At 37.0% G+C, this 22,418-nt stretch overlaps 1 protein-coding gene across 3 annotated transcripts in view; it reads left to right on the top strand.

Moving 5' to 3' along the window:
• The first annotated feature begins 191 nt into the window (after positions 1–191).
• The window catches only part of SUZ12 (SUZ12 polycomb repressive complex 2 subunit), a 29,014-nt gene continuing 6,787 nt past the window's right edge, over positions 192–22,418 (top strand). Inside the window, exons 1-11 of one of the 3 annotated variants that reach the window (XM_086473576.1) lie at positions 192–216; positions 259–504; positions 3,380–3,426; positions 3,515–3,579; positions 8,433–8,501; positions 11,695–11,744; positions 14,361–14,446; positions 15,908–16,139; positions 16,939–17,041; positions 19,636–19,741; positions 21,346–21,523. In XM_086473576.1, coding sequence (XP_086329702.1) covers positions 192–216; positions 259–504; positions 3,380–3,426; positions 3,515–3,579; positions 8,433–8,501; positions 11,695–11,744; positions 14,361–14,446; positions 15,908–16,139; positions 16,939–17,041; positions 19,636–19,741; positions 21,346–21,523 — 1,207 coding nt within the window. Of the gene's footprint in view, positions 505–3,379; positions 3,427–3,514; positions 3,580–8,432; positions 8,502–11,694; positions 11,745–14,360; positions 14,447–15,907; positions 16,140–16,938; positions 17,042–19,635; positions 19,742–21,345; positions 21,524–22,418 lie in introns of all 3 variants that reach the window. The other 2 variants (XM_086473575.1, XM_086473577.1) reach the window with 2 other exon arrangements.

Here is a 22,418-nt window from a genome sequence, read left to right on the forward strand (position 1 = left end):
GTAGGGGAGGCGGGCGCGTCGTGGTCGTCGGGTTCGGCTGGTCGTAGCGCTGAGGAGAGCGGAGCGGAGGAGACTTAGAGGAGTTGGAGCTCGGCGCTTCCCCTCCCCCCTCCTCACCCCACCCGCCCCAGCCACCCCCTCCCTCCCCGCTCGGTCTCCGTCCTGCCGGGGCCCTCTCGGGGGCCAGGCCCATGGCTCCTCAGAAGCACGGTGGAGGTGCGGGGCCCAGCTCGGGCTCCGCTGGCGGCGCCGCCGGAGGAGGAGGTGGCGGCGGAGGCGGCGGCGGCGGCGGGGGGTTCGGGGGCTCCGCCGCGGCGGCGGCTCCCGGCGGCAAATCCGGTGGTGCCGCAGGCGGTGGCGGCGGCGGCGGAGGAAGCGGTTACTCGGGCGGTTCCTCGGCCTCCTCGGCGGCGGCGGCAGCGGCGGCGGCGCTGCCCCCCGTGAAGAAGCCGAAGATGGAGCAGATCCAGGCCGACCACGAGCTCTTTCTTCAGGCCTTCGAGAGTGAGTACCGGGCCGGGGGAGGAAGTGGGGGCCCGAGCCGGCGGGACCGGCCGGGGCCGCCGCAGAAAGGGCGGGAGGAGGAGGAGGGGAGGGCGGCGAAGAGTAGGGGCTTCCGGGGGTAAACATGGTCGGAGGAGGGAGGGAGTAGGGACCGGAGGGGAGGGCGAAGGGGAGCGGGGCTGGGGGAGGAAGGGGGCTCCGCTGGGGAGGCGGGGGCCCGGCGGGTCTCGGGCGGAAGCGCGAGGTTCGGGGGCCGGTGTGCGGGCAGGGCGGCGAGAGGCTCCCAGGGCCGGGGCCCGCCGGGCGGAGGGCGGGGGTGTGTGCCCGCGGCCAGCCGATGAACTTGGTTTCTCAGTAACAGTTCCCGTTAGGCTTTCGGGGTGGCCGGTTCCCTTCCCTCCTCTAACAGCCCTTGGAGGCACTGGGGAGTTGGGAACGAGGAGGCTCTTCCCTCTTTGGCGGCTGCCTTCCGAGCCTCTTTCAGGGGCAGGATGTGATTAAGACTTCAGTGTACTTGGTTTTTCTTTGTCTGGCAATAATTGTCCCTTAGTTGAGATTTCATATTGGAAAGTGACCTTTACGACCCACGCTTCACCCCGTGGCAGCTCCAGATAGGAGGAGAATCCCCTTGGATGCACCAGAAAGTTGTTTATGGAAATCTGATTCAAAAGCACAGTGTAGCCAGAAACTGAAGTTGTGCAAAAAAGATCTGTGTGCAATTGGTAGGAACTGAAGGAAATTTTTAATGCCCTACTAGTACATGATCCAGTTCTGGGGTTGGTGCTGTCACTGCTTGCACTCACTTGCTGTAGACAGTGACAGTGTTTGAGAAAGTGTTGGAGTTTTTGGTGGCGTCTCAAATCCTTAATAGCGCGGAGTCCTTTGAACATTAGTCCTGTTAACAAAGCTGTATGTTTAATAAATACTGTACTGCAAATAAGTCAAGTGGCAAACGAGTTTTCAGAGGTTTGCTCAGTGTCCGAGATGGGGGAAAAATTCTCTTGCCCCTGCCTCGATCTGTCAGCCAAGGGAAGCATAGAGCTGTGCAGGTAGTGATCAGGAGTGAGTTACAGTGTAAATCAGTAGCGTGTTAACTGTAGTGTGAATATTATGGGAAAACTGCAGTAAGTAAACACTAGATTAAAAAAATTCTAATACATGAGGTATTGAATCACATTCTTCCTGAATGTTTTTGTCCCTTTTCAAGGTCATATGCTAGAAAAAGATAAAGATTTATTTTAAGCCTTTACTGAGTGATAGGGACTTGTGAAATATACATCTGTCTGCAGGTTGAAAAGTGTGTTTCAAAATTTTTCTACTTGGGAGAACTCAAGTTGAACCAACAGTGCACTGTCTTCAAATTAAATTACATCATTGTGAATGTAATTTAATGTTTTCATACCTTTCTAAATTTTAATGTCATGGGGGTTTTGAGACTAAAAAACCTGTGATGTTTCTTTAAAAGTTGTGACTGCTCTGTATTTTTAATTTCCTTCTTTCGTGTCATTTGTCTTGATTTGAAAAATAAAGATTTTTATTATGATAATTTGCATTGAGCAGAATTTCACTGGTTTTCATCAGGCTTCTAAAAGGAAATATTTAGATCATTTTAAGATTTCCTTCTGTAATAATAATGTGTCTCTCTAATAATAGATTCTTTGGGGTCTTACATTCGTAAGTGTAGGAATAAGGCTGAATCATATCTTTAAAAAGGGTTAAAGGATGAAAAATGCTGTCCTTTTTCACTTCTAATGGCAGAATTCCATCATTTACAATAAGGTTTCCAGCTCTTTGAAATGAATGTTTTGCAACCATATGAAAGTAAAGTTTTATATTTCTTAAAAAATAAATAGTTGTTTGTTTTTCTTTGAGGGAAATGGAGGCAGTGTTAGCAGCCTTAGCATGGGCATTGAGACATTCTCTATTCTCTAGCTTTTTCTCTCCATTTAGTGTGTTTTATCAGGTCATGTCCAAATTTCTCACTGATGTTACGTAATGAAGCTGGTTGTTATTTCAGTTTTAAAAGGCTGTATTTCAGCTTAGATTGAAATTCTTATTGGTTATAACCTGATCCAGGCAAAACCCTTTTTTGTCCTGATTTAACTGAATTGGTTAAACCTGAACTGAAAGTCCTCTTTTCCATAGGCAAGTCTTGATCTTTTGAACTTTGGTTATTACACTTATTTCAAATGATGCTGCCCTTTCGTGTCAGTGTTGTGTATGGGTGTATTATCCTCCCTCCATTCGCACTTTTAAACAGTAGTTGCTTTACCAGAATCAATGTTTTTCTGATCCTACGAATGTAAAAGGTTTGGAAATTAATTTCCTAGGTTAGAATGATCCATAATGTGTCATAGTCAACTGACAGTCCCTATTCTTCTTTTGGTACCTTGTGCAAGTGACCTTGGTAGTTTCCAGAAGGATAAAACAATGAAATACCAAATTGTCCAACTATGTAAATTTAGTATGCTGTTTTGGTATCGTATCAGATATTCTCATTAATTTCATGAAGAAAACATAACTATTTGGCAATAGTTTGTAATATGTTGAGGTATTTTTTCTGTTCTTTTATGATATAAAAGCTGTAAGAAACATTTTGTGGAAAGCAAGAGCAGTCATAGTTGAGTTGTGACTACTGATTTATGGCAGCTTAAACAAGAAGTTGCTTTGTGTTTGTTGTTCAGTAGGTGGAGTAACCCTTGACTTGTTAACTTGGAGTTAATTTGGACATTGTGATGCTTCACTGAAATGATGACTTTTGTGGTAATTGGGTAAAAAAAATCAACATGCTAAATTACATACTTTTTTAATCGTTATAAGGCTGTCTTTTTGGAGGTACAAGGTATATTGGATAACACATGTTTCTTTTTCTTAGAACCCACACAGATATACAGATTTCTACGTACCCGGAATCTAATAGCAGTGAGTAATCGGTCTTTATCACTCCTTTAATTAAAATTTCCTGCAAGTCCAAAGTAAAGCATAATCTTTTTCTTTTGTTTTCCTGCAGCCAATATTTTTGCACAGAACTCTCACTTACATGTCCCACAGAAACTCCCGAACAAATATCAAAAGGTAAAATTGTTTTTTGAAAAGTAATCCTAAAATGTCAACCAAGTAGCAGAAGTCTAAAAAAAATAGTGGAGGGTGACCTCACCTTTTCACAACCTTTTCTTTTTGAAGAACTTACAAAATGCATAAATCACTTTACAGTTGATTTCTGAGACCTAAGAACTCTTCTGCAATGTTAAGGGGGTGTGTGACTTTATGCTTGTGGCTTCTGTTCATACTGGGAGTGCTCAAATGTGGATAACTTATCTGCAGAATCCTAATTCTCACATGTTTGTTTTCTGTTTTGGAGGACTTCTTAAAAAATAAAGAAAACTGTATAACATCTGAGCTTTTGTAATCAATCATGCTTGATTGTAATCTATGAAACATTTGATTTTTAAACTGTAACCTAACCACTCATTTAAAAAAAAACAAAAACAAAGAACCCAAAGCAAAAAAAAAAAAAAAGCCCTAACACAAAACTATTGGTTTTGTTAATTAGTCTTGGAAGGATCCAGTAATTATTTCTGTAATTATTTTAAAAGATGAAAAATTAAGGATGTTGGTTTGTAGTATTTTACAAAAAATCCAGCAAACACTTTAAAAAGGTTGTTTTGCACTGCATACACCTGAGAAATGGGATTCAGTTTTGACAATGCAAAATAGTCGTTCCTATTATGTGAGGTGCTACAGCTGTGTGTCAGTAAACTTTAAAATGTATAACTATTGCAGAGTGAAAAATGCAGTGTACATTATTAGCAGAGTTGCAAAGTCCTTTCAGTTACTTCCCCCCTCACTGAAAATCGTTTGTTACACTTCGGATTTTTTTTTTTTTGTAGCCTGAACACTTACTTTAAAATATTTTAACACTAAAGTTCTTACTGCTTGGAAACAGTTGCTGTGGAACCGCAGTACTTAATCATGAACACTTAAGTAACAGTAATAAAATCTGATTATGCAGACAATTCTAATTTAAACTATATTTGTGCCTAAGGACGGTAATATTTGAATAATTTGTTGAGCAATAGAATTTGCTTGGTTTTAGTTAAATTAAAGAAGTTATATTTGGCATTCTTGGTCCCTTGGATGTTGTTTAATGTTCTTGCTATTAGCTTTGATACTACAATATAACTTTTTCTTAAAACTGAATCCATAACATACAACTTCAGGTACTTAGGACAGGTAATCATCAGATTTGTCTGGTTTTTTAAAAAACTTGAAGTTGCTGCTAACTTTTTCTTACAGAAGTTACAAAAGTGAATTGTTTGCTTATTTTAAATTAGGGCAGAGCCAAATTTTAAGAAATAATGTTCAGGGTGTTTTGGAGTTTTTGTTTGTTGTTTTTTTTTTTTTAGCTAGAATTGTGCACAGGAAATTCTTTCTTATATATTAACTTATATTTGATGGAATCTGTTTCTTTGGATACCTGCTGTAGCTGCTGGGCAAAAAGAAATGGTACTTTGCATGTGCACTGTGTTGTCCGCTGTTCCAAATTCCAGTTCAAATTCAGCTGCACAAGTAATGCTTAGTTTCTCTTTGAAACACTGATTTTTACTAGTTCCCTTAGGCCTTTGTTTTAGAACTGTGATTTTAGTTGGTAGTGTTCTAATAGCCATTTCACTCACTAGTTTTCTGTCAATACTGACTTACTGAAATCTTTCTGGTAATTAGGTCTAGGAGGATTAAATAAAACATTTTGGCGTGTTTTAAACACAGTAATGCAACAGAAGTGAGCTAGCATATTTGAGGGGAAAAAAACCCCAAAAATTGCAAAGGAGTGCGTTCTTCTCCCCTGGGTCCTCCCCTCCCACTTTTCCAGGCTCTGTCAGTACTGTGGTCCTTCTCTTTCAGCCTAGTTAAAACCATGAAAGTTGTAGCTTAAAGGTAATTTGGACTGCTTAGATGTTGTGGCAAAACAGTCTCAACTGAATTTCCAGAGGAGGTTAGCAGGATAGTTGCTTGCTGATCTGCGCTATTAAACGCTTTCAAATGTGCACAAGACCTTAATTGCCATACTTCGTTCAATAGAAGTGGCTAGAGGTATATGATCCTGTTACTCTGGTGAAAAAGGGGCTTTAAAAGAGGAAAAATACCTGAACTAGAGTAGAAGATCTTCCTGAGGCTTGTATTAGGAAAAATTTATGTACCTAGCTTCAGTATAGTAAAAATGTTTGTAGAGTTCTCTTTGCAAAGGGGTATCTCTTGGAACTGTGTCATTATTAGCCTGCTTATGTGGACCATGACTATACATGTTTATTTACTCCCCTAGAACTTCTTAATTCTGCCATTTTTAAATTGCTGATCATTGTTTTCATTGCCATTTCAGTAAACAGTATCATATGTAAAATAGAAAGAAGATACCTCCAAACTTTCTAGAACTTGCCTATCACAATAGTACTTAGAGCTCCACATCTTTTACCTCCAGCTCTACGGTAGTCTGAGAAAAATGCCAGACAAATTTGTCACTTGGAGGTAGGGAAGTAAAACTGCATTTTTACCGATAAAGTATCCATTGATGTTGGTCCATATGTTTAATACTGAGAAAGTGTTTATGAAGACCACAATGCTTAGAGTATAGAGAAATGTTGATAGGGCATAAGTTAATGGGCATGTGTCAACATGGGCTAAAAAAGTGTTGAAGTTGCTGCTTGTCATTAGAGAGGTGATATGCTTTGGTCAATGAGACTTGATGGAGAATTGAAATGGGCTTTCCACTTGTGGGTCTGTCTTCAGGTGCTATTATATTATTAGACCAAATGAGGGTGTTGGAAAGAAGTTACTAACTGTTAATAAAAGTTGTTTCCTGTACAGTATTTGGGTAAAGGAATAAATTTTTTTATTTATTGGCAGAGTAATAGCATGATATGATGTGACTTTTCATACTTTGTTAATTATTACTGTGCTTGACTGGAATAAGAGTGGGTGGAGAAAGGAATGTGCAAGATGCACATACTTGTAGCACAAGTAAATGCTGTTTTGAAAATTCTGAGTTTTAAGGATGGTTATTAAAAAAAACCTTGATTTTGTCTATCATACTTGGGAGCATGGTAACATAAAAATAGTCATTCCATTTAAAGGGATTTCTGATTTTTGTTATGTTCTCACAAGTTAACTTCAAAGGCAACAATTTTGATGTAATGGATGATTTTGGTGCTATTTTTAGGTTTGCTGAAAGATTTTTAGGACTCTTGTTTGGACTAACCTGAATTTGACATTAGGAGAGGTGGTGTCATTCTTTCTGGATCAGTAATGCTCACAAATACTAAGCACAAGCTGTGTCAGATATTAGTATGTTTTATGAAAGATTGTTAAATGTTCCCCCATTCCTGAAACATGTTTGTCTCTTAGCTGGTTTCTGGCTCGTATTCCGATCATGACATAACTTTGCTCTAGAGCTGTTTTAAGCAATTCTTGGGTCTGAAGAAAGCCTTCTAAAGATAAGCATACTGCTTGCTCTTCTGCAGAACAGTCGCTGATTTTGATGAGATTGGGCAAAGTGCACGCAGAGATTTTTTTTTTTATCTTAGAATCTGAAACTTTCGACAAATTCCTCTGTTTTTAACATCTCTTGCTTTAAAGCTGAGCATTGCAATGTTCATTTTAATAATCCCACATTTCAGTGTAGGTGAGTCAGTTCCTGAATCTGTCATCTGTGTGAACCTTAGGCTGAGTAGGGCTTTGAATCAGTGATTGTTTACTACACAAATCGTAATTATTTTTTTCCTTGTTATCTGACTGCAGCCCTGTACTTGTGTAGTGGTTTTTTGTCCGGTGTTACTATTTAGCCACTATGTGATTTGTAACCGAATCATTCAGATGCATTACATGCAGAATGTAGACAATGTATGACATTAGTGTTTTCTTTAGTCAGGATATTTCTGTAGATGATGCTTCCCACTTCCCCAGAGCATGTCATCATTGTTTCCCCCACAAGAAATCTAGTATTTGGCAACAGCTTATGTTGTTGTTATTTCATTTTTCTAAGGTATAAGTGTAAAGGAAAGATGCCCTCTTAACTCTTGTATTGTTGCTCTAGTCTAGTGCAATTTTGTTGGCATCCGAGTCCAAGCATTAATTTTCCTTTAAAGAAAAATCGAAAGACTGTTCTGGAAACTATTGAATAGTTTCTGTTCATGAGTGAACTGTCCTTAGAAATGAACATTAAATTGTATGTATGGTGGAACAGGCTGAACATACAAGCATGAACAGACTGATGTCAGCATTAGAGAGAAATTATTTGATTATTCACTATGACGTTGTTGTCATTGAACGTTGTAGTCTGCCCTGTTTCCTGTGAGTGTGCCCTAGAAGTAGCTTCAGAATTTATTGGTTTTGTATTGTGTCCATTTAATGTAACTTTATGGAGAAAGAAGGGGGCTTTTATAATTAGGTTATTAACTGTTTCGTCAGGTAAGGTTTTAAGTGTTTTTCATTATTATTATCAAGGTTAAAAGTGATGACTGAAGAGCTGACACAGTTCTAGTTCCTAGTAGGTATAAGTGTAGCTAAAGCAGGAAGATTTTCTTTGACCAAAGCTGAAATGTGCTGACACATTTATTGCAAGGTTTGAATATGGTGCTGTTAAATGACACTTCTTATGAGCAGTGGGATTGCTTCTGAAAGGGCTGGTTCTAATTCTTTGTCTTACTTCGATACTGCTTGAGAAGCTGTATTGCAGTTTTGTCCCTACAACATAGGTGTGCTACTAGACCTAAAAAGGTATGAGAAGGGTACATTCTGAACAGAAGGCTAAAATTGCACATGTAGACCATTTTAGATTGAAAGCCAAGTCAAAGTTTAGGTTGAACAAGTTTTCATGTTATAGATTATGGGAATAGTGGCTATGTGACACTATTCTTTCTGCTTTTTCTTCACAGGAAAACATTCAAAGTAGATGACATGTTATCGAAAGTAGAGAAAATGAAGGGAGAACAAGAATCTCACAGGTACTGACTGTTGTATGTACAAATGAGCGCATGGATGTGCTAAATTAAGTCTTTTTGATTGATAAAATGAGAGTAATAAAGAGTAACTATTAGAAGCAAGGTACTTAACTGTTTGAAATGTTGCTTCCAAAAATCTTAAAATGTGTTATGTGTGCTGGTCACTTAAAAACTTGGAGAAAAGCAGTATCAGGATAAACACTCAATATTTGTCGTGCTGTTTCTTGAAATGTGCATAGAAGCCTCAAATAGGTATTTGCTTAACTTTTTTTTTAAGACTTTCAGTTGTGTCAGTAATCTGTGTGCTGGAATAATTTAAAAGAAAAGGCAGATTTGGGAAAATACCATGAAGTTATACTATTTGGGTTTTTTTTTGTGGTTGCATACTTGCCGTTTTTAACCTTATGTTCATAGTTGTGTAAAAAAACCCCAAAACACCAAACAAACAAAAAACCCCCTGAAACTCTTAACACCATTTAAAAGATCTTACCTATCTCAAGCCATAAATGGGTAACTAGTTATAAAATGTTTTCATTAAAGGCTGTAAAACTTAACAATTTTTCCTTTTAATTTTCTCGTGAGAAATACTGCTTGGTCTGAGATTTTTCTTGTGGTCTGACCCCACATACCTTGTAGAATTATTTAGGTTGGAAAAGACCTTTAAGATATTGGAGTCCAAGCATTAACCTAGCACTGCCAAGTCCACCACTAAACCATGTCACTAAGCATGACATCTACACATCTTTTCAGTACCTCCAGGGGTGGTGACTCAACCGCTTCCCTGAGCAGCCTGTTGCAGTGCTGGACAACCCTTTTGGTGAAGAAACTTTTCCTAATATCGTATCTAAACCTCCCCTGGCACAACTTGAGGACATTTCCACTCTTTATACTGGTGTACCTGTTGGTTTCATCATGTTGTGTTTTTTTTTTTCCATATTTACTTTAAATTATGTTACATACTTAAAGTTGGATAAAACTCTTTATTTTATCACAGAATCATGAAATGTTAAGGGTTGGAAGGGACCTCTGGAGATCTTCTAGTCCAACCCCACTGCCAAAGCAGGTTGACCCAGAGCAGGTTACACAGGAATGCGTCCAGATGGGTTTTGAATATCTCCAGGGAAAGAGACTACACAACCTCCCTGGGCAGCCTGTTCCAGTGCTCTGCCACCCTTAATGTAAAGAAGTTTTTCCTCATGTTGAGGCGGAACTTCCCGTGCTCCAGTTTGTGCCCGTTGCCCCTTGTCCTGTCACTGGACATCACTGAAAAGAGTCTGGCCCCGTCCTCTTGACACCCGCCCTTTAGATATTTATAAGTGTTGATAAGGTGCTTACTACTGTGCGTCAGAAAAATATACCAAACTCTTGCTGAATTTGCCATGTTGTATTGGCAAAAGTGGAAGTTCAGCAGAGATGTGAAACTTGGGAATGATTAATTTCAGTTCATTTCCATCCTAGCCTGTCTTTGTAATAATGGCAAAAAGAATGCACAGCAAATATGCCTGCTCTGTTTCTTGACAAGTTTCCTAGTGCTGAAATAAAATGGTATAAAAAGCTTATTCCCCAAGAGGTGATGTAGCATACGATGTGTTTGTGATACTTGAGTGTGCTAGATGATGACCATAACTTTTTTTGAAAGTTATATTCTTTATGTATGAATTACGTTTTTTGTGAAAATATGTATGATGGAAATCCGTTGTAAGACTTCCAGAATAATTTTGTTCTTATCTGTACAGTTCAGTCAGGGATCTGTTCTAGTCCCGCAGGTTGCTTTATGTTCTTTTTTGGTAGAAGGACTCTAGATGATTTGCCAAAACAATTCTATTTAATGCACTGATAGATCATGAGATGCAAAGCGTTTGGGAAATTCTAAATCAAAACCACATGTCTTAAGGACTAACTTAAGTTGCTGGAATGTGTGAAGACCTGTTGAGATGTTTTTTTGTGGTGTTTGCTTGGTTTTTAACCAACTGTTCTTTTTCCATAGTGTTTGCAAATAGTTAGACTACTTCAGAGGCAACCATGCTTGATACAATTTAGTCTGAAATTTTGTGTTCCAAGAGGTTTTATGGATGTACTGTATATTATTTTTCTGGATTATCTTTTGCTTCATGTATTATGAATACTTGCTAGGTAAATAGTCTCTTTTTAAGGGTAAGGATCATGTTGAAACAAAATAGATTCTTGATTTGTGTGTGTTGTGGGTTTTTTTTGTGCTTTCAATACTATCAAAATAAGTATTTTAGAATTGGTCTCAAAAAGTAACATATGTGAATGATGCAAGTTCGTATAGATGCAGTCTTCTGAATGCTCAAGCTGTTGGGCACTTTCACTAATCATCTCGGTGCTCTCAGGAGTGTTTGTGTTTAAAAATAGGCGTTGAACATCAGGTTGTATCTTCCTGAGAAGTGGTGAAGTTGCTCAGAATCGTATCTGGTGTTCTAGTGTAACATGAAATTTTGTTCAATAGTATTCAGAAATACTAAATGTATTTGAGACCCATTTTAATCTAGGTTTGTGAATACTTGCTTTAAGCTGAAATGTGTTCTGAATTTAACAATTTGAAACAAAACGGGTCTATAAGCAGAATAGACTATGAGCGTTAGGGCTGTGAAACAAAATAGATGCAATTGTTATTTTGATTGCCTATGTTATGGGTGATATCAACTTGATGTGAGCGATAAGCTTTATTTCTAAGGCTGTAGCTTCCCCATTGTAAAGATTCTGCTTACCAAACAAAATAATTGTAAAAAAAAAAAAAAAAACCTATTCGATACCAAGTGCATGGTTCAGGGTGAAGTGCTAGAAAACTTCCACCAAAACTCATCTCTGTTGCTGATGAGTGTCTAGGAAATGTGTTTGCCTGCCTGTGAAGGCAAGATCTTATGTCTGCAGACAACGTCCTTCTACTGTAGCGTTTAAACCTCTACTTGTTGGGTTTTTTCTTAATGTGTCAAGTCACAGAATACCTAGAGAGAATCAGTCTGTAAAGAGAGAACTGGTCTACAACTTTGCATCAATTGCAACTGCTGTATCCAGGCGGCTTCCAAGTTAGAAAGCTGGACTGCTTCATTACAGTCCTGCCTCTTGTGTAGGCCTGTCCTACACGACATCAGTGAGTGAATGGAGTGGGGTGGCTGCTGTGAGAAGAAAATACTTACTTGTTCTAACATTTCCTTTCTTTTTTTCTGTTTAGTTTGTCTGCTCATTTACAACTTACATTTACTGGGTTCTTCCATAAAAATGGTATGTTTGCTAATTCATTCATTATACTGTTACTTTGTATAGCACCTTTGAAATTAGTATAGGTCTGTGAGGGGAATACATGAATATTTTGAATCTCTGCTGTTTGGATGCAGATTTTAACTTGCTTAAGCTCAGACTGTCCCGTTAGTTACAATACTTTCAATAGCACTTTAAATACGTTTTAGCGTAATTGTAAAGCAGATAAGCCTTCTGGGGTTTTAGTCAAAACAGTGATTTTTGAGAAACACTTCAAGTTGTCATCCATTCAAACTGAAATAGACCTTGAGGAGTTCCTGAAGAAAGTGATCTTATGGGAGTGTGTCTTTGGGGTGTATGAAGTAGCTTTAAAAACCCCTCAGCCTTCAAATAATTAGAAGATTCAGTGGTTTTTAATTTAAAATAGAAGTGTGAGAATAAATTTTGTCAAGTAGAGCCTAGAAATGAGGCAGAGGCCATGTCAGCAACTATAAAAGCAGTCATTCTATTGTCTTTTATGCACATAAGGCTTTACCTCTCAAAATCGGAATATTGGACTTCACAGACCAGAATGAAAGGTTCTGTTCCTTTAACGAAATCTGAAGTGGCATGCTTTGTGCTGTATAGGCATGGGTAAATTCACTGTCTATTTACTTCTCTGAAAAAATATCATCTGTTTACCCTTTAAAATAAGGTGGTGTTTCTAATTTTTCAGTTAAAAATACTCTGAATGGCATCTTAAGTCTTTGGATGTAAAAGCTAATACAATTCATGTAACAGGTTTTGTGCTTTTTTTCTGGAAGTTGTATGTTCCCTCAAAGTATCTTATGCTTAAGCAGATCTATTCAGTAAGGTGTTTGAAAGTTAAAGTTGCAAGTGTCTAGATTTCAGAGTAGCTTCTTTATTAAACTGTAATATTATTCTGAGAAAGTTCTTCAAATGTGTAGAGTAGGAACATTCTGCTTCTGGAACTTCAGAGTACTGCTGGTATCAATGGCTAGTATTCATCTTGTTTCTGCTCTCAGGAGCTTGGTATTGTAGGTTGCTGTCAATATTTGAGCTGGGAAACCACAATGGACTTTTGGGGTGGCTAGTGATAAGATCAGACAAGTATAGAATAAAGGTGGAGGAAAGGTATGCTGAGGTGTCTTAAATTCAGATATGTAACTTCAAAATCTGATCCTTCCAGGGTTTTTGAATGTTTAGATTATGTGTCTCTACTGTTAACTATAAAAACCTTTCACTTCAAGAGAGTACTACATATAGTGAGAGCCTGGTGGTCTTTTGTACCATAGAAAAGGATATCACTAGCATAAGTAATGTATGCTATCGTGAATATTAAATATATAAAGAATTTAAATTAATTAAGCTGGCACATTTAATATGCTTATTGTCTGGATAGAAATTAGGTTACAAACTGAGAGTATAGTGGAGTTTTGGTTGGGTTCCTCCCCTTGCCCCAAGTTTCTGTGTTTTCTAAGATTTCTAGTATGTCTTGTACTTACAACTAAAAAAAAAAATCCATTTGTTTCCTAAAACTTTAGTGTCTCTAGATGAGCTACCAAAACTCTCTCTCAACTGAAACACATTAAGTTTGCTCAATGTGGATATAGCATCAGGAGGAAAGCAAGTGGAGACATGGGTTATGTTGTCTTTACTATGCTAAAGCTTTGGTCTTTATGTCTGATGAGCATAACAAAGTATTTCATTGAATGTCAGATTCTCTGTGACAGGGACTGAAGTGAAGCCATTGTGCTTTTTAACTTAAGCCCATAATGATATTTGTGCAATTGTGAAAGAGCAAAAAGAACCTTTTACAGATTCGTTCAGTTTTGGCAGATCATTGTTTTTCAGAATGTCTTCCATGAACTGGTTTTTAACCAGATATATAATCAAGTTTTATCTTTCTATTCTTTTTCCATATGAGGGTGTGTTTCCAGATAGATATAAATTCACATGATTAAAGGTTCTCTTTACTATACAGTGAAATTTGTTTTGTAAGGCAGTTCTTAATTGGCATTGCTGATCATACTGCTGGTAGTAGCTGTCTTGAAGATTGCAGGCTCTAGAAAATTTATAGTGCAGAGACTGTGAAGCCAAGTCTTATTTACTAAGATTTTTTTTCAGTTTTTTTCCATGAGTCTTTTTAACAGCTATTCTGCATATACTTAACCTTGCATAGTCTTTAATTTTTTTTTTTTAATTTTTTTGTTTTCCTGTCTGGTAGCATCTGGATCTTAAGTTTTGATGCAAACTAAATTCTAGGTTTGCACGCTGTAAAGAAAAAAAAATAGGAAATAATTTGACTCATCTGAAATTCATGTATTCTTACTTTCTTAAATCCACCTGTATCCTTTTTTCTCTGCTATAAAAAAGTTTTGGCAATGCCAAAGGTAGCAAGCTTATGCTTTTAGACACTGGAGATCAGCTATGCTTTTTTTACCTGCTAGTATTAGAACAGTTAGGTAGGATGTGTTTGCAAGTGGGAATTTCCAGTAAGTTCGGGGAGAATTGAAGCTTAGAATTTGACTAGAGGTCTTCGTGCCTGGAGGTACCTATGGTTAAAAAGTAATTACAGGTGGATTTACACCATTGAATAGACCTTCACTTTTTCAGAACTTCAAATATTTTTCTGTTTAGATAAGCCATCACAAAACTCAGAGAATGAACAAAATTCTGTAACCCTGGAAGTACTGCTTGTGAAAGTTTGCCACAAGAAAAGAAAGGTAAAAATGATTTCACAAACTCTTTAATACATATTGAAGCAAAATGTTTACTTGATTCTGGAACGTATAATTAACATTGCCATACTAGGAAATGGTGAAACGATGCTTCTGTTGAGATTAATTTAGTTTTTAAGAACTAATCTACTGAAGTTGTTCTATCTTGCCTGGATAAGGGATTCTTAAGAAGCAAAAATATATGTGTGTATGTGTGTGTGTACATACATATATATATACACACACGGATTTTGCTCTGCTTTGTGAGAAATAACTGGAAGTTTTAAAAAAAGCATTGAGCTTTGTTTGTTGAATTTAGCTTTTTTTGTAGGTCAGATTCACTCAATGTGAATTTCAGCCACCTCCATTTTTACTTAAATTTTTTTGTATCACATCATTAAACTTTTAATTCTAGTGTGATGTCTGGAGGCTTAAGTAAACCGGGCAATCACAAATCATAAAGTAGTCTATGCCTTTTAGAGTGTAGAAATAAAAAGGAACAAGTTGAATTGTTTTGAATTCCCCAGTCATCTGCAAGTCTTGTTTCTTTCCTTGCTTTTTCTGTACCTATGTTTTTTATATTGATCATCTCAATTATTGCAGATTTTAGCTACTATGAGTCATAAACAATTTTCATCTTTTTTTTAAAGCATCTTTGAATTTTCTTGCTGTTTTAGCTATGTTTGTTTCACACCAGTTGGCAAATTATCTTCACAGCTATGGGAATATGGGAGGCTTAGTAATGCATGCTGTACTTTTAACCCAAAAGGGAAAGATTTGCAGTCAGAACTTTGTGTATTTTCCCTAAGAATGTTAAGCTGTTTTGACATGTTTTTAAGAGTTAATACTGTTTCTAGCCAATTTTGTTACTTGCTGCAGTATGGATAAATATGGTAAAAGCAGGAGGTGCTGATGGTTATTTGAAATGTTTTGCAGCAAGTTTCATACTTAGGCCATCTTGCCTTGTTTTTCAATACTACACAGTATTCAATGATCTATTTAAGAGATACTGAATATAATAAATCCTAGGTAAGTGGTTCTTTATCTCCCAGATAGCACAAAGTGCACTTTGTAATATTGGAAGGAGAAGATAGGAAGCCCTTGAAATATATATATAACCAAAACATTTAATTTCTTTAGGTAAACAGAATTGAATTAGTATTAATGACTGTTCTACAATCTTTCTGAGTGCCTCATGTTAGTGTTAATTTAATCACTTAAGAGAAAGATGGCTGATGCCAGAAATGGTTATAAAATGCCAGTTTTATTTATACTTCGAAGTGTCTGTTTTTACATTTTAAAACCTGGAATTGTTATTCCAGATTTTTTAAATTTACATCTGTTACAAGGCTTGTGTTCAAAAAGGTGGCAGGATGAGTACAAATCATAAATGATATACGTTTTAACACTTAATGTCTTTACTTTGTATTCTAAAACCTAAACTTTAGCTTTCTTGTTCTCCTACAGGATGTCAGTTGTCCGATAAGACAGGTTCCCACAGGTAAAAAGCAGGTGCCTTTAAACCCAGACCTCAGCCAAATAAAACCAGGCAACTTCCCATCACTTGCAGTTTCCAGCAATGAGTTTGAACCAAGCAACAGCCATATGGTGAAGTCTTACTCATTGTTATTCAGAGTAACTCGCCCAGGAAGAAGAGAGTTTAATGGGCTGATCAATGGCGAAACTAATGAAAACATTGGTAACTTCAGTCTTTAAATATGTTTTTACAAGTGCTATCTTGTAGGCACATATACAGTTGTCTTAATGTGTGGTGTAGGTCATCTTCTGAGAAGGGCCAGTGATAGATGAGTGACTGAATTGGCTTTCATTTGTTTTCAGTCTTTTTCACAATGAGGCTAAAATACAGTTGGTAGCTAGAAACTGTGCTTCTGGTTTTTGTGTAAATTTAACACTATTTTTTACTAATGTGTGATGATGAAGGTGGGAGGCAACACCGTTGGAGGGTAAATAATGCAAAAGAACTCTGTGGTCACTGCACCATTAAACCTCCAGCAGCACTGGTTACTACCGACTCAGTCGTAGGTGCTGTCATGGTCTCTTGCCAAAACTAAATGACTACCCAATAAAGAAAATACCTTAATAACAAGTTTTTAAAAACTATTTTCTTAATCTTATCAAGACATGATATGTTATATCACCAATGTTACAGCCTTGGAGAGTGCATGTAGAATGAAAACCTTTATTTGTCACTGTTCTATAGCTACAAGAGGAGGAAGATCAAAACCCAAATTCTTTATGCTGACAGAGTGATATGACTAAACTATAAAACCATGTGAATGTATCTAAAATATGTTACTGTTAAGCTAAGCGCTCTTTCCATTGCCATTGAGCTGTTTGTTAAATACTATGTCCTTTTCTGTTGTATGACACACCTGACATAATCAACAGCAAGTTATCTTTTACAATTGCATAGGAACTGTTTGAGCTTTTGAATTCGTGCTTATATAATAATTGAATACCATATTTCTTATGTACAGATGTCAATGAGGAGCTTCCAGCTAGAAGAAAAAGAAACTCTTCAAATCGTGAAGATGGGGAAAAGACATTTGTAGCACAAATGACTGTATTTGATAAAAACAGGTAATATTATCCAAAATAAATACGGTTTCTGTTAATTGTTACAAATTTCTGTAATATTAAATTTAAATCTGTTCTTTATTTTCAGTGTTGGTTGTCTTTGGCTGCCTTTTTAGTTTGTATTTACAATAAGAACTTAGGTTTGTTGTCTTTTAAAGAAAAAGAGTCTACAGTCTATTTTGTACTGAGACCTGTTCAATGACAATTGTAAATAATTCCCTTTTATGGACTTTTGTGTTGTCCTGTTAATATGCATCAGTTTCTGTTCCTTGTCAGTTTTTTGAAAGATTGTAATTTTTGTTGTTCTGTTAAAGATCAGTGACAGCATAATAAAAAGGAAAACAAACACACAGCCCCTGAAGTATGCTTACTGCTTATATTCTCTTAGGTGGCATAATTTTCTCCATGCCCAGACTCTTGCTGATGCAGTCACAGATCTTACTCTGCTAGCACCTAAAGACAACGTTAGTTCTCTGTTACTACAGTGAAATCAAACAAGTGGTTACAATCATAATAGGCTTAGTCTATTGTGTAGTTTAAGTGTGGTGAAATATTTCAATATTTGTCATCGTGACACTACTTAATATATTTTAAAGAAGGTGGAGTTGGTTGGACTTGCATGTAGCTATAGCTTAGAGCAATCCCGATAGCTCAGGAGGTAAGTAGCATACCATGTACTGGTAATTTTTGTAGTTGACAAACATTGTAGTTGTTTTTCCTGTAGAAAATGGTAATGCAAATGTAGATCCCAGGTGGAGGTAGGTATCTAGATAATTTCTTTATTGGTAAAAATATAAATGTACGTTAAAGAAAAAGCTGCTTAAAACATAACTCCAAGTGATTCTGACAAAATGGTCATTTATCCTAATATGGTTTTAGAAGTCTTACATTTTGAGTAGGGATTTTTTTAAGAATGTCATCTGTATCTTCTTAAAAGTCTTGACAATATTTTGTTCTTTTCTGTTACTTAATTCCACTGGACAGCTTTAATTTGCTAAACATGATATGAACCATTAGGTGGTTTTGTAGTGATGATACATAAGCCAGGACATCTTCATCCATGCTGCTGTGTAAGTGACACTGTCTGATTCGCAGCAGAACCAAATCATGCATAAAAACTGTTGGGTTTTGGTTTTTTTTTTTTAAATCTTTAAAATACTACTTTGTGGAAAGCAGTCTTCAAAATATAAGCTATTAATTTAATTATTTGTGGATTTTTGTGAAGTGTAAGCTGTTAATTTATGGTAACCTCTTGAAGTTAGTCTTGTGTTTAGTGGCGAAATTGAAAAATGAGTTATTTTACCCAGACTCCAGGCCTGGAAGAGTGTTATACGTATCATGCAGATCTAGGAAAAGTATTGTCTTAAGGCCATTGTCTTCTCTATCTACATGTTTATTTTTTATCTTTTGAAGCTCTTGCTGTTCTAAATGCATTAAATGATGGAGTTAGTGGTTTGCAAGATGCTGTCAAGAAATAGAAAAAAAGGTCTCTGATGGCTTATTTGGTGTGTTTATAACTGTATTCTGCTGGGATACTTCTGCTGTCATATAGTTTACATGTAAAAGAAAAAGTTATGCTGTAGTTTACCTGTTGCAGTGTCTCACTGTAGAACACTGAAGGGTCTAGAAACAAACAGCCTTTTTCTGCAAGACATAATCCCCAGGTTCAAAGGTTCAAACTGTGTAACAATTCGCATGCATTCACATGGAATTTATCTACTTAGCAGCAACTTACTTATTTTGAATGATGCTTCTGTGGCTTGTGGTCTGTTGTCAGGAATTCAGTGCCATTGCTTCAGAAAGTAATGTCTCAGAAGAAAAATTGCAAAATCTTGGGGAAAGTGAGCTTATATTGTAAACTGATATTACTTGCTGATTTATGTTGGTCTCTTTCAAACACATGTATCCATTAAACATTTTCCTGAGACTGTACCTTTGACCTTTTTTTGCTTCTCCTGTGCTGTTCAGCAAGTGGTAACAAAATAAACCTATTTAAGTAGAAATTAGAATTTCTCAACCAGAGTGCTACATAGGAGGAAGCAGGGTGAGATAGGGAGGAAAGTGAAAATGTAGCATGTTGGTTAACATGGTTGAATTACCCTTTCTAGTCTATGTAAAGCATTTTTGTTGGTTTGCTTTTTGAGAGCGTCATGCTTTATATTTACTATGTTGAAGTCCTCTTAAGGTTACACCTGACAGCTCTGATGGGAAGATAGGAGTCTTTAGTTTTGGAGGCCTGATTAGAAGATCATACTGGTTTGCTAGAACAGAGTAGTTATTAATAAAGCAGCAATAAATAAGAGATGATTTGGAGGGGGTGTAATTCAGTTTGGGTTTTGTTCCTTCACGGAAGATTCTTATCATAGTATTAATTTTGTATCAACAGTAGCTTTCCTCCATCTCTTGAAATCGCTTGGATGGAGGCTTCTGCATTAATGTTTGGCTCTCTAAGATTCACACTTCACTGCAAAATAAATTTGCCTGATAATCGGCCTAGTTTCATGGAAACTTAGTTACTGTGAAATATATTCTACATTTTAATAGGTGAACAATAAAAATGTGCTGCTTTACTCATAATACATACTTTGTCTTGACAGGCGCTTGCAGCTTCTGGATGGGGAATATGAAGTGGCCATGCAGGAAATGGAAGAGTGTCCCATTAGCAAGAAAAGAGCAACGTGGGAAACAATACTTGATGGGAAGGTATGGAGTGTTTTAGTAACTGAAAGAACTGTCTTCACTTACAGTGGTCTGGATTGAAAATGGATAAATTGAACAGGAAATAGTACCTCTTTTTCAGGATGTATGGACATAAGTTTTAGTTTAGCTCTTGGTTTAGGAAAGCTGTGGCTACACCAGATCGTTAATACAAGCAGATGTTAACTACTGTAGGTATGGCAGCTGTCTCTTTCAATACCTTCTGAATTTCTGTCTTAAATGTTTGTTATTGTAATAAATTGTTGGACAAATCAAAAGGAACAACCTGCAGAAGCAGACTAGAGGGAAAGAAAGAGGAACCCAGAGCCTTTCATAGGTTCATTTATTTATGAGAATTTCATTAATTTCATTTATGAGAATGCTGATGAAATTTAGTGGTGAAAGGAAGAGGATGTGTCAGTGTAGGAGAAAGTGGTGCGGAGAGAAATTGATGACTGAGGTGAATCAGCACTCGGTGATACAGTGAATGCAGGTGACTGTATGCACTTATGTAGTCATATCCTCCTGTGTCTTGGGACAGTTGTAAGTGAGGAGAATAATATGAAAATTCTAGATGGTTGCAAAGTAGTTGTGTATCAATATGATTATATAATTATGAAAGAAGCAGAGATTATCCAAAGTATATTAAAAATATATAGTTATAAGCTCTATTATCCTGTTCAGCCTTTACCTGGAATACTACTTCTGATTCTGTTAAACTGTGTTCAGGAAATTAAAAGCTGGAAACAGCTTTTAGGAAGATCACAGGAGGAGATCCTCCACTGTAAATGTGCTTAAAAAGATATAGATAGATAGATGATTTGCTGTAGCTTTATTCAAATGAGACAGGGATATGGTTGCTTTCTGTTGTTGGGAGACTGTGAAGGAGGTTTTTCATGCTGGAGGTGTTATGCCAAAGAGGAGAGAAAATAGTCATGGCCAATGCATTTAACACCCAGATCTGATAAGCACAGTGTCATTGGTTTTCTGATTTTGCAATAGCATTTCTGTAAAATAAAGAGCTTTTAAGATGGAATTCTGTAATCTCATTGATAAATTTAGGGTATGATACTTGATAATAGGAGTTTGGACTTGTGTCTCTTCTATTGCTTTGTTGTTATCAACTTGATAAATTGTAAGGAATGTAAGAGCATATACATAGGAGAATATTACAATAGCATTTCAACAGCAGGCAGTGGCACAGTTTTTGAAGCTTGTGCATTGTGTATTATTATACAACACCGGACTGCAGCATGAGGAATAGGTGCGAGTGGAAAGAGAATTGCATTGGCAGCAGGCTGGTGGGTAAGAGCTGTTTTGTTTCTGGTCAGGGCCCGTGCCGTTTATTGTGCAGCGTGTCACAAAGACCAGCATGTGTGCCGCAGTATGTGCATGAAGTGGCTGCTCAGTAATGTGCAGGAAGATCCATAGTCATCTTTTTCAGCTTTTTTTTAGTATATCTAAATGTGTATGCTTATGTTGAAAACACAAGGACTTCAAGTGATTAAAGAAATCACATCTGTCCCCATTCTGTGAATATTTTCTCATGGTTGTTTTTGTACACAGGAAGACACTAATCCTGCTGGGTTTTTTTTTCATTTCTACCCCAGAGATTGCCTCCATTTGAAACATTTTCTCAGGGACCTACGCTTCAGTTTACTCTTCGTTGGACAGGAGACACAAATGATAAGTCTACAGCTCCTATAGCTAAGCCTCTCGCAACACGAAATTCTGAAAGCCTCCCTCAAGAAAACAAGCCCAATTCTGTTAAACCTACTCAGACTATAGGTAAGCAAACATGGTTTTGCTGCTGAATAAACATCTGCTTTGCGCTTCTGTGCTTCAGGGTTTCTGACTCACTGGTGCAACTGCTTCAGGTAATCTTAAACATGACGAAGCAAAAATGAATGGGCTTTATCGTATCCTATATTTTGTACATGTTTTAAGGTGAGTTTTAAAAGCTAAAAATAGTGGGGTCTTTGAAGTCATGACAATATTGAAGTGATCCTGTACAATGCTCATGAATCCTAATGCGAAATAAATTGGGGGAAATCTATGAATAGGACTTCTAGGATTGTCTGGTTTGCTCTACTCATTTTAGTTCTGTAAGTATTTGGATTTATAGTATTACTTTCTTCTTTTTATGCTCTTGAACTGTTTTATCATGACTTTAAATATATATCCCATTAAAAGCAGTAGTGGTTAGACTATTTAGAATTGGGTTGCTTAACTTGCTTCATGGAAACATTTTTAAGTAGGATACAGTTATTTTGTTTTTACTTCTTTGCTTGGTTTATATTTAATGTAGTAGTGACACTTCTGTGGAGGCTACAGTGTCATTGAAAATTTAATGTAATTACCATTGTAATCTGTGGCGGTTGCATTAATGTTTGACATCATATAATCTGCTAATATTCACTGAAAATCTGAAATTATAGTTTTAGTTACCTTAATATATCCTGTTATATATTATGTATTTAAACACATTAGTTCAAGAGCTGTTGACATGTCTAGAAATTGCTCATTCTGCTGTTGCTTGTCTTGTGATGATGCTGAATATAGAATTATATTTATCCTAAATTTACATTGGCGATTTTAAGCACTGTTTTAGAAAAACTGTTAACAGCCTTTGATATTTCTGTAGGTATCTGTTAAAAAAATAGGTAAGTGTTCCAGACCAGTT

The sequence above is a fragment of the Leptosomus discolor genome, chromosome 15, assembly GCF_034619465.1.
Source record: "Leptosomus discolor isolate bLepDis1 chromosome 15, bLepDis1.hap2, whole genome shotgun sequence".
NCBI classification, from domain to species: Eukaryota; Metazoa; Chordata; class Aves; order Leptosomiformes; family Leptosomidae; genus Leptosomus; species Leptosomus discolor.